General features: G+C 42.9%; 1 protein-coding gene across 3 annotated transcripts in view; it reads left to right on the top strand.

Annotated features, from left to right (window-relative positions):
• TIMM44 (translocase of inner mitochondrial membrane 44) overlaps positions 1 to 19,056 on the top strand; it is a 60,393-nt gene that overhangs the window by 25,891 nt on the left and 15,446 nt on the right. For all 3 annotated transcript variants that reach the window (XM_054013571.1, XM_054013574.1, XM_054013572.1), the window contains exons 6-11: positions 3,488 to 3,609; positions 4,608 to 4,693; positions 7,299 to 7,391; positions 7,758 to 7,882; positions 9,795 to 9,845; positions 11,840 to 11,929. In XM_054013571.1, coding sequence (XP_053869546.1) covers positions 3,488 to 3,609; positions 4,608 to 4,693; positions 7,299 to 7,391; positions 7,758 to 7,882; positions 9,795 to 9,845; positions 11,840 to 11,929 — 567 coding nt within the window. The remainder of the gene's footprint in view (positions 1 to 3,487; positions 3,610 to 4,607; positions 4,694 to 7,298; positions 7,392 to 7,757; positions 7,883 to 9,794; positions 9,846 to 11,839; positions 11,930 to 19,056) is intronic.

Genomic DNA, 19,056 nt, shown 5'->3' with positions numbered 1-19,056 from the left:
ATTGGAACTAAAGCTCCTGGAATTATCTAAAGGCGTGGCACCTGGGGGCAATGGGAGAAGTTCCATTACCAACATTGTTCTTTCAAGGGATCTTTTTGGGAAACATTTTAACTCACAAGTACTAAGAGACCCTAAACAACCAAACAGGAGATAACCAGGGCCAGAATTAAAATGCAAAAATAAAAACCAGAGATCGTGGAAGGAAAAACTAGAATATAAATTAAAACACAATTAAAACAAGGCAATCGGATAACATGTCTGAAACACAAATAAAATCCTGTAACACTGAGTGAAACAAATGGTTTTGCATGCTTTGAACTAATTTTTATTTTCTTACTTTTCACATTCAATTATGAAACCATTCAGTTTGCCAAGCAATCCAGTTGCCAGTTTGTATTAACTGTTTGAGATCTGAGACATTTAATGTTGTATTAATTTCAAGGATTAAAAAAGTTAAAGGTGACAAACTTTCACTGTTCAATATTAAAACAATGATACAAAGATCTTTTTTACAGAGACCATGGTTTACTTAATTTCTTGGCAAATAGCCAAAATCACTTACTTTACAGTTGAAAGTTTATTGATTAAACATAAGAAAACAGGAAATTAAAACAAGCATGTATATTGAAATTGAGTGATTGTTTTGTATAATCAATCAAAACCTTTGAAGTCTCTCTCCCTTTGGAAGCAAAGTATCAGTCTGATTTTTTTGGAACAACCTTTTTTGATTAAAAGGAAAGGTTTAATTTTACTGTCAGCTCTGATGTGCAGAGGGTGTTCATTTCTCCTGCCCTAACAGACAGTGTGCTCCTGGTGGAATTCTGCACCAAAAAATTAAAAATTCTGTACACACTATTTTAAAATTCTGCATATTTTATTTGTCAAAATAACGCAATATAATCACTCTGGTTTCAATTATTTCAGTAATTTATTTAAACTACAGTACAATGGATGGAGAATGGGAGTGGGGAGCACTGGAGGAAACTTCCAAACCCCATTACCCAATAGTATTGTAGCTAGGTTGGACTGTTTATTTCTAGTTATTACTCAACAAATATATGCAGCCATATGCTCAGTGTTACATCATAGGCAGCTGAAGAGCAAGTGAGGACTGAGGAATCAAACTCACAATTTATATTGGCTACTGATCATCTCCAGAAAGGTCAGTACCAAACAGTTCATGGAGCACAGTTTGATAGGAGATTTTTTCAGTCCAAAAATGTAGACCAGTTCTAATCACTAAAGCACCATAAGCATTTCTAAGGCCATACTGTCCTTTATACCACTCTGGCAATGTGAAGGAGCCTTAAAAATTTTACATCTGTTTTATACTTCTGGGGGAATTCACAGAGACAATGGGAACAATTCACTAAGCAGGCAGGCTGCTACATTCTTCTCTGCCTGAGGGGACGGAGCCTGAACCATGCCTACCTCCTCAGAAACACCCCGAAGTCTTGCCCCTCCATGCGGAACTTGCCGCAATAGTGAGCGAGAAGAACAGTGTGTGTGTCTCACACACACAACTGCCGAGCCCCTTCACTCCCTTGGCGGTGATTTATATCTCTACTGGCTGCTCCGGGCGCCCAAATCAACCTGCCTATACTGCTGGGGAGGGGCATGTGACAGGTCTTGCGGCTTCCCCATCAGAAGTCATTTTTCTGCAGGGAAGCAAAGCAATCTGGGGGACATGAATTCTGTGCACACGCAGTGATGCAGAATTCCCCCAGGAGTAACAGTGGCAAGGTGGAGGAGAGAGAGGATAGAAAAGGTGGGGGAGATACAGCTTTTGTTAATATCTTCGGAACACTGCATGGCTGGTCACTTATGAATGGCTGCTTTGGCTGGCAGGTCTATCAAAGCACCTGTTGCTTGGACCCTGGTTCACAATCTGGATGTTGTCTGGTTGAGTTCTCCTTAAACAGGATAGGGTTGTGGTCATGTCATCTCGCTGTGCCGATGCAGTGCAGTTGGTTTTAGGATTTGATGAAAAGCTGAGAGAGTGAGATATAGAACAGGAGGAAGGAAGGGGGAACAGAAAGCAACCCAAAAGAAAGGGAGGCAGAACAGTATCTTGCATGCCTTTACGGTGCTGGCAATTAGCTATTCCCACTGATGGGCCGAAGTCTGGATGTCGGAATAATATAATGATTTTCTCAAGTGAAAAACAAAGTTCCTTGAACAAGAGGCCTTCCTCTCAGGAAGACAGTCTTTCCATTTGCTCTTCTTCTGTCTTGGGGCCAGGGAAGGTGAGATGAGCTGGAATGCGTTGGGAGGGAGAGCACTTTAAAGTCTCTTTAAAAGCCCCCCAAAAGGAATAAGTGGGTGGCATAGTTTATCCCCTCATTTTTATTTTTATTTTTACAAATTAGGCCTAACATCCACCCCACATTTTCTGTGTTTTACCAAGCAAGATTTTAACAGTTCTTGAACCATATTAGCATGCCCTTTTTGTTTGGACTAATTTAATTTTTTTGTCTGTTTTATTGCACTTATTTATAGCATTTATTATGGAAAACAACTCAACCTATTTTTTATGGTTAATTTTCAAGAAGGCAAAAAGTGAAGTTATTGTGACATTTTACAAACTTGCACATACTTTTTACATTTGAGCTTACAAAACGGGGGTAAATTTTAAGGTCCAGTAATCATAACAGGCCTCTCCTTGGCAGAGGCTGCCTAAAGTTTACTTGTATCTGAGGCTAGAAAATCCCTTCCCTAAACAGAAACTCAACCAAGAGAGTTGATATCCACCACTTCTTCCTCTGGCTTAGATGCACTATTGAGACTTCTCCACACAACTCCATGTGGTCCAGCAGCATGACTTGAATTCAGTCCCAGAACCTGTTTTCTCACCAATGGTGATGCAGTTTGCTGTGAATAATTTACCTGCCTGTTTTTTTGGCTTACAGATGCACATTTCAGATGACTCAGAGCTTTTTCTCTTGCTTGGGTCTGGGACTGAGAACTGGATTTGGCTGACCTTGAAAATATGCTCTCCTATAATTTTGGCTGCCTCTCCCTGTCCTTAATATCAGATATATTTGTCATTTCAGTCCTGCTCTCTTGCATTTTCTGCTGTCCTGTAGCTCCTTTCTTCCTAACTGGAATCATAGCATTTAGGACTTAGGAACTTATTCTTCCTTAAAGCCAGGCAAGTCAGCACTATCTTTCAGTAAGAATTCTCACCTGAATTGCCAGGGTTTCCACTCCTCCTCTCTGCAGAGACTTCTTTACCAAGCGTCTGTTAGTTTGGTCAGTTCCCCAGTTTCCTTTCCACCGTTTTATTCTCAGCCTGATCCAGACAGCTGTTTTATTGTATATCTGCTGTTAACTTCCCAAATGCAGGGTCACATTTAACCTTGTTTTAAGTGATGGTGTATTTGCTTATAACAGGGCTGAACGTGACCCACATACTCTATCTTCTTTTCAACTGAGGTGATGGATTTCTGCAACAAGTCCACTCTAACAGGAATGGTTTTCCTTTCAGGGAGTAGAAACAATGAAGAAGGAAATAGGGCAGACGGGTCCTTACAGACGTCCTGAGCGACTTAGGAAAAGAACGGAATTTGCTGGAGAGAAGATCGAAGAGAGAATATTTGAAGCTAATGAGTATGTATTGAATAAAAAGAGACTGTTGCCATATGTGATCTGCTGAACATTATCTGATGAATGTTTCCAAACTTGGGGCACAGATTGGGAGGTGGAGTCTAGAGGTGAGGTCAGGCTGCAGGGATAAGGGATGGTTTGAGGGAGTGATCTTCTCTGAGTAGAAGCTGGGCAGGGATAGAAGCTCAGTGGCACTCCATTTCTATGGGTAAGAGGGGTGGTGCAGTTATTGTGATTGGTAGATTCTCCCTAATCAAGATTGCAGCCAGCTTCTGTTGGAAAGCCATATTTTATTCCTCCTATAACTTTGGTTTGACCTGAAGATTGGCAAGGTTATTCTGAAGGCAAAATACAATATTTCTGCAAAGTTGAAAGAAAATGCATCAGATGTTTGAGTTACTGTGCATTAACAAATATCAGAGGGGTAGCCGTGTTAGTCTGAATCTGTAAAAAGCAACAGAGGGTCCTGTGGCACCTTTAAGACTAACAGAAGTATTGGGAGCATAAGCTTTCGTGGGTAAGAACCTCACTTTTTCAGATGAAAGTAATGCATCTGGAGATCTCCATTACTTGCATCTGAAGAAGTGAGGTTCTTACCCACGAAAGCTTATGCTCCCAATACTTCTGTTAGTCTTAAAGGTGCCACGGGACCCTCTGTTGCTTTGTGCATTAACAAAGAATATATTGTTCTGACTTGAAATTTTGATATGGGTATTCTAGTATTTTTGTCTTCCTCACCTCAGATATTTGAGCAGGTCTCTATGATATTTCCTGGATGTCTCACTGTCAACATTAGCTTAATGGGATCAAATCTGAACTCCTGACCTTTCCTTCCAACCCCTCTCCGCTCCACCCATTCACTGAGGTTCACACAATGTGTGTCCCAGGTGTCAGCTGCAGTCTGCACAGTGAATGGTCATCACTATCTTTTTCCCTGTCTCCAGTCTCATTAAGAGTTCGGCTGTTGATTCATGAAATACTTGCCTTTTGCTCTTCCCTAGGGAGGCGATGGGTGTGGTGCTGCACAAGGATTCCAAATGGTATCAGCAGTGGAAAGATTTCAAAGACAACAATGTGGTCTTCAATAGTAAGTGTTCCCAAAGCTTAAGGGACAGAACTTAATTTCCAGTTATCTTTGCTCTCTTACCATCTGTGCAACTAGTCTCAACATAATACAAATCCTGGCCACTTTTGTCATTGCTGTTATTGTGAGGCGGTGTGAGATGGAAAGTAGGTGTAGCTGCTGACACTGCAGTTATTCCAGGCTGCTCCATTTGTGTTGGGACACCCCCCCGCAGTCTTTAACAGAAAGATATTTTTCCACTGCTCCCAGTTCTTGAAATCGGAATTCCCCACTGTGTATTTCCATCTTGTAGATGGCTGTGACTGACAGCCGTAAGAATACTGAACTCTGAACATGGTCTTTCTAATCAGATGCATTCTGGCACTGAGGAGCAGCCAGAGCACTGTATGCAACCTGAGAGTGGCATGAAGCCTGTGACTCATGTAATCTGATAGTGGGCAGACTGTGGGCTTCTTTCTGACACACAGCGTATGCCACAGAGTCTTGCCTGCAGCAAGCCAAGTTCTTTTTTTGAATTGGTCCCATCTGTGGGATTGTGGGCGTTTCATCTCTCTTTTGGACTGTTTGTAATCCCAGTTTCCCATCAGCACCATTAGCTGACCATGTTGCATCCTGTGCTTATTGGGTAATACATGATAATAGTCTGGCTTGTTAATAAGGCTGAAAGGAGTAAAGAGAGCATGCTGAAGACATATTTCAATAATCAGAAATAACTGGTTCAAAGAAGGCTGCCTGGTTTCCAGCTTGCCCGTGTTTTCCAAGATAAATCACAAAATCCTTTAACCTTTCCATTGCTCTGACTGTTAAGAATTTTTTCCTAATATTTAGCCTGAATATTTCCTTATCTTTTTGCTCACTTGCTCCTTGTCCCACTCTCTTGTGAGACAGGATTCTCTTGAAAATATTCATTGGTCGCCCTGACAATCCCCCAGAATAATCTCTGCTAGACAATACATTTAGCTCCTTCAGATTCCCTTCATGTTACACAGATTGTGCAGTGATTGAAGATGAATTGCTTCTTTAGAATCGTAGAGTTAGAAGCGACTGCAAGGGTGTCTAACCCCCACCAAGATGCAGGATTGTTGTTCTTTTCTCTAGTTTTTCTGTGTCCTTCCTGAACTGTGGGACCCAGAGCCGCACACAGTATTGCGGTGGGGTTGTGCCCAGGCTATGTAGAGCAGAGCTAGTTGTTGCTCCCTTTATATACTGTGTATGTGAAGATATCAGATAGTAAAACTAGTTTTTATAAGGAGTAAGATTCAGAGCTTAAGCCAACCATTGACTAATATGCTTTGGGAAGAAACCTCCACTGTGGGCAGGCTTTCCCAGAACTACCTAATGCAGCTTCTTCTGGAACTAGCTGCTGTCAGCGATAGAATACTGGACTAGATGGGATATGTGGTATGGCAATTTTAATCTGTTTTTGCAATGGGATTACACTATCAATTCCCTACTTTTTTAACACCCGCTTCTATATCTATCTTGGAGACTCTGCTTTGCAGGATCTCATCTCCTTCCTTCCACTAATGCCCCAAAAATAATTCTGATCTCTGGTTTCCTAAGAACAGCTACAAAGAGCTGTAGCAGAGGGGTGGATATTGCCCCTTCATCCCAGGAGATTTATTTCTGTCTTAGGCCTTATCTTTGTCCTCGAGGTTTGGGAGTGCATTGCTGCTTAGAACCTTGTTGTCCTTGCTCTAAAGTAGAACCTCAGAGTTATGAACACCTCCGGAATGGAGGATATTCGTAACTCTGAAATGTTCGTAACGCTGAACAAAACATTACGGTGGTTCTTTCAAAAGTTTACAACTGCACATTGACTTAATACAGCTTTGAAACCTTACTGTGCAGAAAAAAAATGCTGCTTTTCTTTTCTTTTTTAGTAGTTTACATTTAACACAGCACTGTACTGTTTGCTTTTTTATTTTTTCCTCTTTCTCTTTTGATCTCTGCTGTTGCCTGATTGTGCATTTCCAGTTCCAAATGAGGTGTGTGGTTGACTGGTCAGTTCGTAACTCTGGTGTTTGTAACTCTGAGGTTCTACTGTACTTTCCCAGACCTAAATCAGCAAGGTTTTCTCTTGGACCAGGAACCTGCTGAAAGGTATTAGTCTAATGTTAGTATCCTGCACTGCCACTGACGTGGTTTTGGATTATGTTCCTGGACACTGGCTTTCTGGGTGCAAGTGGTGTGCTGTGGGGAGGGATGGAAGGCCTTGCACCAATGCTGTAACCTGCTGGGATGATTCAGGAGCACTATTTGCTGAGTTGGCAGATACTTTATTTCTCCTAGGCCAGAAGAATGACAGCTGTATGATCTTTGGGCTCTGACGCTCATGCAGAGGAGAAACCAATCTGTAAAAGCTATGGAAAAAGATTAATGGTTAAGATAATTTATCCCTAATTGTGGGAAAGCAATGACGGAAAAAACTCTTGTCACTGAAGTATTGAAATATATTACAGCATACGACCGGAAAGGACTTCATAGGTAAAGTCCAAACCCCTCAGTCAGACCTGTCCAGTCTTGAACTAGAACATGCTAATTCCAATTTAAGATGCACAAGAGTGAAATGGCAAGGCAATGATGCTGATCTCCCCTCTTCTTTCAGGGTTTTTTGAAATGAAGATGAAGTATGATGAAAGTGATAACGCCTTCATTCGGGCATCTAGAGCTGTTACAGACAAAGTCACCGGTTTAATAGGTAACATTTCATCTTTGTTGAGAAGAGTCTCTCGAGGGTTACGTGACACATAGCTGAGACTCAGGATTAACAATGGGGGAGTATTAGTGCTGCTGCCCTCCGGGTATTACTAGCCTTTGGGAAGGAATTTGGGGCTTCCTGATATTTTGCATATATGCGTCTTGTGGAATGTTGTAGCAACCAGCCACTGGCTCAGGAGTGGGCAGTAATGACAAATGGGGATAAAATTAAAACCCCAAACACAATGTTTAGCTCTGTCCTGGCAGAATTGACTTATGTGATAGATATGTGAAGGCTGTGTGTCTCCCTTACCTTTTGGCAACACTTGTGCCAACAAAGGCTCATTAAATTGAATTGCCTTGTCAGGTGGGCTGTTCTCGAAGACAGAAATGTCAGAGGTTTTGACAGAGATTCTCAAAGTGGACCCAGCTTTTGACAAGGATCAGTTTCTAAACCAATGTGAGAAGGACATAATCCCCAATATTCTGGAGGTGAGTTAGAGGGGCAGGGACATGATGCACTTATTTCTATCCTTAAAGTCTCACAGAAGGCTTCCAACTCAGACTGTTTGATTTTGCTAAAGATAAAAATCAGTGCTGGGTGACTGGCTTTTTGCCTCTCGAACTCAGGGTTCCAGCCCAGCTTAACGAACTGGAAGAAATGACTTAGTGTAAGGAGTGATGAATCTCAGGTCAGGAGAACAACCCCACCCAGTCTAGCAGGTTTTAGGCCCTGACCAGACTGGAAAACAAACTGCCTCTCTCTCTGAGTGACGAATGCTAAGAGCTCCAGAGGGACCTAACATAGTTAGATGAATGGGTAGTATTGTATGCAGTGTTGTTGTAGCTGTGTTGGTCCCAGGTTATTAGAGACAAGGTGGGTGAAATAATACCTTTTACTGGACCAACTTCTGTTGGTGAACGAAACAAGCTTTCGATCTTACACAGAGCTCTTCTGCAAGTCTGGATCTGAACTGGACCAGACCTGAAGAAGAGCTCTGTGTGAGCTCTAAAACTTGTCTTTCACCAACAGAAGTTTATCCAATAAAATATATTACCTCGTTCTGGGTAGTACGACAGACAATATATAGTGTTGACAAGCGGGGTGGCAAAATGAATTACTGGCTTGAAATGACTTTGTAAGGAGAAGTTGAAAAGATTGGGATTGTTTAGAGAAGGAAAATGAGAATGGTATATAAACCCATGGATGTTAGACTAAATAAGAATGCTATTCTTTATTTCTTATGATGTAAGAACAGGGAGATGTGCAATTATAGTGCAAGAGGTGTAGTTAAAACTAATAAAAGGAAATACTCCTTAACACATTTCACAGTTTGTCTGGAGCTCGCGGCCATAAGAGCTCATTGAGCCAGTTGCTTAGGATGATCAAAAAAGGATTTGATGTTTATGGGTAAGCAGGACATCCACAGTGAGGAGGTGGTATATTTTGAAAGCAGGTGTGTGGTCACATCTGTGTGTAATAACTGATCAGTTGAGTGTCTCTCAAACTGGTTAAACACATAGCTGTATCTGTAGTGTAGACAGAGCCTAAAACTAAGGAATATAGGAATTGTGACACAGGATTGGACCATCTTTTATCCTGCTTCTAACAGTGGCCGATGCTAAATGCTTCAAGGAAGGTGCAGAAACCCTTAGATGGACACTTATAGAATAGACTGCCCATGGGGAAGGGTCTTTTTAACCCTAGGCAGTAAGTTCACTTATGACTTGAAGCTTGAAGGTTTATTATATCTATTGCATTGAAAGTTATCCTGCCTAATGGAACTGTGGATGTTCGTTCTCTCTCTCTCTCTCTCTCTCTCTCTCTCTCTCTCTCTCTCTCTCTCTCCCCATATACCCCTTCTATCTATCTATCTATCTATGTCCAGTTCTCTCTTGAATCCAGCTAATTTCTTGGTTTCAATAATATCTTATAGGAGTAGGTGCCACAAGTTAATTATGCAATATTTTTTTTAAAAAATCCTTTCATTAATTGGAAATGTATTATTGCCTTTCAGTTTAACTGAATGTGCTACTGTTGACCTTTTGCCATGTTGAAAATTGACCATTTGTTCCTGCTGTTTGCACCTGCTTCTGTGTTCCTGCTAAAATACATCTCCCCAAACTTGAAAATTGCTGGAAGGTATTAACAGTTTGGTGCATGTTACCTACTTAAGCCTAAGATCTGTGATTATCTCAAGCAGTATGTACTGATAGGTACTTCTGTACTGCTCATCACCTTAATGTCTGAAATTTCATCTCACTCCATGTTGAGGCAGGTTAGGAGAAAGGTGTCATGGCATAATATAGAATTTAAAGAAGGTCACTTTTCAAGAGCTGATAGTTTGACAGATGTTTTAAAAGTTCCCATGTTTGTATTGCTTATTTATTACTTCCTTTTTAGGCTATGACATCTGGAGACCTGGATGTCCTCAAAGATTGGTGCTATGAAGCAGTAAGTATAAAGATTAATATTGAGTCTCTAAAGGCTGGGGTTCCCCTCTAGTGTTAATTTTGGGCCTGAAATGTCCCAAGATTAGGTTCAGCATGGCCGCCCTAACCTTGGCCAAACAGTCACCATCCCCATTATGATACTGCTGTGTGCCTTGTCCTTCCTTTCCCCAGCCCCTCCCTCATGTTTGTCCCCTTTGTTTGGTCTTCTGAGAAATATCTACCTTGATCTTGTGTGCTATAAAATAGTATAGATGTTTTCCCAGCTGTCTAGTATGATAGAATTTCAGCGTTGAGTCCACTTCTCTAAACACAAATGTATGTAAACTGTATCTGATCTGTAACTTCAGCAATAGCTCCATCAACACATTTTTTTAAATTTGTGGAAGCAACCTTTGTCTGGAGATTCATTTATTCTTGTCCTTTAAATGCTGTCTGTTTCTGCTGCCTGTCCTGCTCCAGAATAATTGAGCTGTTGACAATGAACAGAAAATTGTATCCTTTTTGTTAAAAAGGAAATTTAATTGCTCATCATTTTTAATGTTTTAAAGTTGCATCAATTTCCACCACAAGAGGGCTGGAAATTCACATAAACCAGATAAGCTTGTGCAGGGAATCTTCTGCATTTTGAACTGGGCAGATCCTTTTCATAGGGCTTCAGTCTCTTGATTGTTTGTGTCTTTATTCAGAATAAAACTATCAATACCTTGGTATAACAGAGTGGGATGTTTAAAGCCTTCTGCAAGCATTTCAGCACTGATTTTAAGTACTTTAGTTTACTCTGTAGGACAGCCCTCTTGAAAAGTTTGTAGAGGAGGCAGCAGGCTTACCCCCATGCCTGAAATACTGAGAGGCAAGCGTTTCCTACGTGTTTTATTTTAAACTTAAAAATAAAACTAGCCAAGTTGAGTCAGCTGCAAAACCAGCTGAGGAAATGAATAGTGTGTCCCATTGATGGGAGAATCTAGCACATCGGTGGGGGAGGTCTCAAATGCAATTGTGCAAATCGCTATTTGTAGCAAACCAGCACCATGTGCTAATTTATAGAGAACTAGGGAAATAGCCATTCCCAGGGATGGTCTCAAACTCTCATGAGGTATAATAGGAAGAGAACAAATTACCCCCTCTAAAACTTTTCTGACTCTGCCTTTTGTTGTGCTAATGATTCATCCTTCGTGAAAGTCCAGTATAATAAATGTAGTGCAGACTTCTGTGTGTATAAAAACTCTAATAAACAACTGGCCAATGTTCAAATCAGGTTTGAGAATAATTAAATAGCACCCACTAGCTCTCAGGGTGCAGTTCTTGGTTCAGTAAGGTTTCCCTGTCTAATCTCCCTTCAGAACCCTCTGCTTTGACTCCTGTTAGTCTAACCTCCTTACCAGTAAACTTCTGCAGGTTATTTGCACTTTTAGGATTTGTGATGAAGATTAGAAGCTTTTCAAGGCACAGACTGTGCCTTCCTTTTTGTTTGACCTACACCTAGTATATTGCTGGAAGCAAATAGCAATTCAGCATCCAGGACAACAGTTTTTGATGCATAAATAATAATGAAGCATGTGCGTCTAAAAAGGAGCCAGGAAAAACTGGGCTAATCTCCAAGTTCTGTGTACTGGGGAAATGGCTAGAAAGTTCACTTGCTTCCCAGACTGTTTCCATGTTTGCTGTCAGATCAGAACTGTAAATACTTTGGCTAGCAGGTACTCTCAATGCATATGTTCTATGTCATTAATTTTATGTCCAGCTGCATGACAGAGGGAGTCCCAGACAGGGCTGGATTGAGGACCCCCCACCTCCCAGAGCATTTAATGAAACCACCTGATATTTGCATTAATATGGTAATCAGCATATTTTCAAAGAACCAAGATTGTTCATTTTGGTTTGTTTCTTTTGAAATTTTCACTGTAAAGAATCCTCCCTCTTCCTTTCCTTTGTCACGGATTTCCTAGGATCTGAAAAGTTCAAACATGTAACCAAAGTTTATATTGCTTTATTTAGACTTACAGTCAGCTTGCTCATCCAATCCAACAAGCCAAAGCAATGGGTCATCTCTTCCACTCCAGAATTCTTGACATTGACAACGTTGATGTAAGTTTCCCATTTTCTGTTCCTCCTCAGAGGTGGGTCAAATCCTGAGCTCCGGCTCAGACTTGCCTTCTCACATGGGCAAATTCCTATTAATATTGGTATTATGGCAGTATGTAGAGGCTCCATCTGAAATCAGTGCTCCACTGTGCTAGGTGCTGTACATACACATTAGCAAGAAACGGTTCCTACCTGAAGAGTTTATGATCTAAATTGACGTAACAGACAAAAAGGAAGAGAATCAGTACCACACCACTGTACCTCTCATGAACTTCATTAGTAGTTTGCATATGAAAGACCTCAGAATGTGGCCCGGTATCACTGCTTTATAGTTTATTAAATTGCCTAGAAGAGACACCATTCCTCATGCTCCCTTTTTTACAATTCTGTTGGATTTGGGCATGGTTTAAGGCTGCTGGATTATGCTAGGTTTTACACCACTGCTGTCTTATTGTCCTTGGGGTTTCCATTTCTCTCAGAAAATGCTGTATGCAGTAAAATTGCTGCAGCTTTATTTACAGCTAAAATATAGCTTTATGATGCATGGGTATTTGTGATTCCCTGGGTGTATGTAGAGGGGGTTTTCTGCTTCTCTTCAGCAAGTATTTCACACATGGTGGTGTGACTCACCCCTTCCACAGCTGCTCTAGGATTTGCCATTAATCTTGCTAACATCAAGATGCAGAACCATGGAGAAATACAGCAACCAACAGAGGCTGTGGGAGAGGATCATTGAGTTTGCTTCTTAGCAGCAGTATTCTGCTCTGTTAGCAGTTCCACTGTGTGAAACATCCCAGAGGGAGCTCTGTTCTGACACTTGCCATTTTTCTGCTTAACCACTGGCCCAGTGAGACAGAATTGCAAGAATATTTTCCTATTGTGATCAAAACCTGGTTACAGACTGCAGGAGTGCTTGTTCCATTCGGGAAAGGGAACCTTGGTATAAATCTATATCCCGGCAATTTAGAAAGACTAAAGATAAAGGCAAATATCACTGACCCAGTGCATGTGTGCAGATGGCTATGTTGGTGCTCATTGTGAATGATCATTCTTGGTGAACATTTCAGTGGATCAGGTTCATGCAGTACAGGAAAACCTGCCTGAGAGAAATTACTGTAATTCCCAGAGACTTTTGTTGCGGAGGGAGATTTATGGTTGTGAGTGAAGCCGTTTTCTTACTAGATGCAGTATCAGATATGGAATCAGTGGTTAAATATATTTATGGATTGACCTCTCCAGGGTGCAGGCCCAGATAACCAGCACCAAGAGTCCTAAAAGAGCTGACTGAGGAGATCTGTTGCCCGCTGATGTTAATTTTTAATAAATCTTGGGATACTGGGGAACTTCCAGAAGACTGGAAGAGTGCTAATGCTGTGGCAATATTCAAAAGGACAAGCAGGATGACTCAAGTAACCTTAGGCTGGTTAGCCTGACATCAATCCCAGACAAAATAGAGAAACTGATACGGGATTCAGTGAATCAAGAATTAAAGGATAGCAGTATAATTCGTACTAGTCAACATGGTTTTATGGAAAATAGGTCTTATAATCTCTTCTGAGAATGAAATCGGAAGTTTTTTTGATAGCTGTGTAGATGTAATATACTTACTTTTTAAAGGATTTGTACGCACAATATTCTGATTAAAAAATACTAGTATACCATACTAAAATAAAACACCCCTCACTTTCTTACCACCAGTGGCTGGAATCAGAGCTCTGTGGTTTTCACTACACAATTCCTCACAATTCCTTTTCTGTTACTGAGATTTTTCTCTGTATGTAGTTGTATAGTTAGTACCCTACTTAGTTGCTCTGGGTGATGTCCTCACCAAGGTTCAGACACTGACTATCTTCGGGGGCGGAGAAAGAAAGGAGGCGATCCCCATTAATGATCCCCCAAACAATGTGCTTGCTCTATTTGAGTGAGGGTCACACCAAGGAGCGGTGTTCAGTTTGTAAATTGTTCACTAAAAGGTGGCTAGAGGCCTTCGAGCTGAAGCAGCACCTCCTCAAGCAGCCGTGAGGCCTGGTTCGGCTCCACGGCCCGCATCGGATTGGAGGTCGCCCTCTCGCTCAGTGACTGATGCAGTCTGCATTCCAGGACTGGCATCTCTCTGAAGAGATGGAGAAGTTGTTTGACTCCTCAAGTGCGCTGGTGGAAGAGGTTTCATAAGGCCAATCAGGACCTCTCCCGGTCTCATGGAGATTCTTACTCTTTGTCTAAAAGTAGTATGGACTGACACTGTGCTATTGCTGACACACAGGATGGAGGAGGTCCTTCAAGCTGCTCCCCGGTACAGTCAGAGTTCCTGCACAAGAATACTTGCAAACTACTGGATAGCTACTAGCCATCTGCCCCAGGGAGGGTAGGCCTCTGTATTAACGATGCGCTCCTAGAGCTTGCAAAGGTTCTTTGGAGTACTCTGGCTTCAGTGCTGCCTGATGCAAAGTGTTCAGAGAAACGCTATTTTGTACGTGTGCAGGGTTTTGAAGGTTTCTATTCTCTCCCAGTCCCTGATTCCCTGGTTGTGACTGCCGGGAATGATAGGCCCTGTAAGTCTGCATCCAAGGCCAGGGAGTCCAAGAGGGTGGATTTAATGCATTGGAAAATCTATACTTTCTCTTCCCTGCATATGTGTATTGTGAACCAGCAGGCATTGCTGTCCAAGTACAAGGTTATTAATTTGACAGCTATGTCTAAATTTGTAGACCAGTTACCTGAAACCTCCAGGGAGGACTTTTGAGCATTGATAGTCAAGGCCTGTTTGGTGGCCAAGACATCCTTGCAATCGGCTGAGATACGCTGACCAGAGTTTGAGAGCGCTTCTGCCTTCAGACTGTTTTCAGGCAGTTCGTCCTCTGTGTGGAGCTGCACTCTGAGCCTGCAGCTTGAATGTGCCTGGGGCTGTTGGATCACATGGCTGCTTGCATGCAGGTGGCCTAATTTGCCAGGTTCGATCTTTGCCTCTCCAAATGTGGCTGAGGACAATTTCTCGTCCAACCCAGCACTCCGTGGACAGATTGATCCTGCGCCCTCCACTGATCCCTGGACTCCTTACATTGCTCTGGACTATCCATCACTGTATGCCAGTCACCGCTCACCAGGACCATTGTCACTGACTCCTCGCTAGGCTGGGGAGTGCATTTGTGGTCACAGAGTCCAGGGTCTATGGTCAGAACAGGTATATATACATTCTGGAGCTTTGAGCCATTTACAATGCATGTTGCCTTTTGATATCGAATCAGTGGATCACATTATTATGGACAATACCACCGTGACGTATTATGTGAACAGACAAGGAGGAACACACTTGAAAGTGCTGTGTCAGGTAACAATCCGACCTGGCAGTTTTGCATCAGCGAGAACATTACTACTGTGGCTGATCACTTACCTGCAGCCTGGAATCAATTCACAGATCACCTCAGTAGCAATTTCTCCTTGACTCACAAGTGGTCTCTGAAGTCCAGTGTCCTTCAGTCCATCTTTACAATTTGGAGCATTCCTATGATAAATCTGTTCGCTACAAGAGACAAGAAGAAATGTCTCTTTTGCTTTCAGCGGGGCTTTAGTCCGGGCTCTCTGGCCAATGCCCTTCATCTAAGTTGGGAATCAGCAATCTTGTATGCTTTCCCTCTGATTCCAATCATCCTGCAGGTAATCATCAAACTCAAGTTGGACCATGCCAAGGTCATCCTCATTGCTCCAGTGTGGCCGAAGCAGAGTTGGTTTTCTGACCTGGCATTATCAATTCAGCATCCCATGTCTCTCCCACTTCATCTCCACCTACTGACTCAGCACCACAGTCAGATCTTGTATCCTGCACTCAGCTCTCTACATCTCACTGCATGGCTGCTCCATGGTTAAATGAGGAGGAGGAAAAATACTCTGAGGCTGTTCAACAGGTGTTACTTAATAGTAGGAAACATCTACTAGATTGGCCTGTTTGGCCAAATGGAAACGTTTTTTGGTGTGGTCGTCTGCTGATAGGGTTCATCCAAGGTTGACAGGGAGGCAGGACATCTTGGAGTACTTGTTGCATCTTCAGACTTCAGCTCTTGCACTCAGTTCATTGAGAGGCCACTTGACTGCAATTTTGGTATTTCATCTGCTCATTCAGGGGAGACTGATATTTTCAAATCCATGACAACAAGGTTCTCGAACGGAATCCTTCATCGCCACCTGCCGGTGAAAGAACAAGTTCCTTTGTTGGACCTCAGTACAGTCTTAATGGCTCTGATGGGACCTCGGTTTGTGTCTTTTGCATCATTATCTTTTCCTCTTCTGTGTCAAAAACTGCATTCCTGATGGCCCTAACATCTGCAAGGAATGTATGAGAGTTGCTGGTTTAGATGGCAGAGCCTCCTTATACGCGATTCTCTAAAGACAAGGTGACCTTGAGGTTGCTCCTGAAGCTTTTATCTAAAGTGGTGTTAGTTTCATATGAACCAGGCAGTGTATCTACGTGTGTTCTATCCTAAGCCGCATTCAGCCCTGGAGGACCAGCAGCTTCATTTGCTGGATGTCAGGTGCTGTCTGTCTTTTTCCTGGACAGGACTAAACCCTTTTGTGATTAGCCTCGTCTGTTCGTGTCGTTTGCAGACTGGATGAAGGGACAAGCAGTCTCTTCGCAGATGATCTCCTGGTAGATAGCTTCCTGCATCAAGACTGCATATGAAATAGCACAAGCTATGCTCCCTCAAAGGTATTTTAAATGACCTTTCAGTACTGGATATTTGCAGGGCTGCCACTTGGTCATCTGCACATCTGTTTACCAACCATTATGCAATTACCGTGGCATCCAGAGCAGATGCGAACTTTGGAGGAGCAGTCCTTGGTTAAGTTAGACATGGGGTTCTCAAACTGGGAATCATGACCCCTTGGGGTCGCAAGGCGGTTACCTGGTGGTCCTGAACTATCACCTCTGTGGGGCTGACAGCTCCCAGCCACCATTAAATTACCCTCCCCCTATTTTTAATGTATAAGCGGGGGGTCACACTCGGAGGCTTACTGTGCGAAAAAGGTCACCGCTACAGAACGTTTGAAAACCACTGAAGTAGACTCCGGGTCCCGCTTCCTGCAGGTACTGCTTGTGAGTCAGCTGCATCTCCTCGAAGAGGAAGAAATGGTCCCTTACTGTAACTGGTTCTTCGAGATGTGATGCAGACGCGTGTTCATAACCCACCCTCTGCCCACTCTGCATTGGAGTCTGTGCTCCTGGCATTGGGTGCGAAGAAACTGAGGGATGTTGGGCTGGTGCTGCCTCATATAGTCAGGAGAGGGGCTACAGCCATGAGGCGCAAGCGCCACCACCTTATGGGTAGTACTAGGCAATATTGTCCAGCTCCTGTACACTGGGTGTGCACACACCCCAGTGGAATACATGCCCGCATCAGATCTCGAAGGACCACAGTTACAGTCAGTAACCATTTCTTATCTATGTATACGGCATTATGAGAACAGTGCTGGAATATTGCGTCCAGTTTTAGTGTCCATGTTCGTAAAAGATGTTAAAAATTGGAGAGGGTACAGGAAAAAAACATAAATGATTTGAGGACTGGCGAACATACCTTATTGGGAAAACTTAGACCTCAATTTGTTTAGCGTACCAAAAAGAAGATTGAGAATTGACTTGATTACAGTGTACAGTAACTCCTCACTTAACGTTGTAGTTATGTTCCTGAAAAATGAGACTTTAAGCAAAGCAATGTTAAGCTAATCCAATTTCCCCATAAGATTTAATGTAAATGAGGGGGTTAGGTTCCAGGGAAATTTTTTTCAACAGACAAAAGGGGGTGTGTGTGTGTGTGTGTGTGTGTGTAATATATATATACACACACCTTACTGTGTACATACACACACGCAGTATAAGTTTTAAACAAACAATTTAATACTGGTACACAGCGATGATGATTGTGAAGCTGGGTTGAGGTGGTGAAGTCAGAGGGTGGGATATTTCGCAGGGAATGCCTTACTGCTAAATGATGAACTAGCATTTGGCTGAGTCCTCAAGGGTTAACTGGTTGTTAATGTAACGTCACTCTACAAGGCATGGAGGGAGGGGAGAGCATAGCAGACAGAGACACACACCGTGTGTCTGAGAGCAAGAGATGCACATTTCCCCTTTAAGTAGCTGACCCCAGTCTTAAGTACACTGACTTGTTAATTAGATCAGCTTGCTGAGACTGCAGCTGCTGCCTGGAAGCTCCCTCCATCCTGAACCCTGTTGTGTGTACCCCTTGCTCTATGGAAATGGCATAAGCGGAGTGCAGGAGCTGGAGGGAAGGGGACACCCTGACATTAGCCCCCACTTCCCCCCTCTCCCCGTACAGCAAGCAGGAGTCTCTGGGAGCATCTCCAAGGCAGAGGGCAGGAGCAGCACATGGCAGTGGGGGAGGGACAGCTCAATGCTGGCAATTGCTAGCCTGCTGGGCAGCTGCAGCACAGGGAACTAAGGGGAGCGGGGAGCTGATAGGCTGCCAGTCCACCCTGATTACAAGCCCCCACCAGCTAGATCCAGCGGGCTGCTCTTCCTGCAAGCAGTGGAAAAAGCAGACGGCTGCCAAACGACGTTAGAAGGGAACATTATACAACTTTAAACGAGCATGTTCTCTAATTGATCAGCAACGAAACAACGTTAACTGGGACAACTTTAAGTGAGGAGTTACTGTATAAGTACCTGCATGGGGAGGAAATATTGGCTACTAAAGGGCTCTTTAATGTAACAGAGAAAAGCAGAACATGGACCAATGTCTGGGAGCTGAAACCAGACAAATTCACATTAGAAATTGGGTACAAATGTTTAACTCTGAGGATGATTAACCATTGGAACAAACTACCAAAGAAATGATGGCTTCTCCATCGCCTGAGGTCTTCAAATAAGAATGCCTTTCTGGAAGTTAAACGTTGGTCAGACACAAGTTATTGGGCTCAGTACTGGAGGAGCTGGGTGAAATTCTTCTGTTGCCCTAGCTACTGCTCCTCAGCGAGGTGGATTGTGCACGTCGCTAGGGAGAACCCCGTCTGTTGCTAGAGGACGCGTCTACTCTACAAGTTCTGTAGTCATGTAGCTGTGGCTCGGCTGCTGTAATACTTGTAACTCTCCGGCTGTCCACACTACAAGACAACTTAAG

This window comes from Malaclemys terrapin, chromosome 24 (genome assembly GCF_027887155.1).
Source record: "Malaclemys terrapin pileata isolate rMalTer1 chromosome 24, rMalTer1.hap1, whole genome shotgun sequence".
Lineage (NCBI taxonomy): Eukaryota > Metazoa > Chordata > Testudines > Emydidae > Malaclemys > Malaclemys terrapin.
This window is presented reverse-complemented; position numbering and strand designations above follow the sequence as displayed.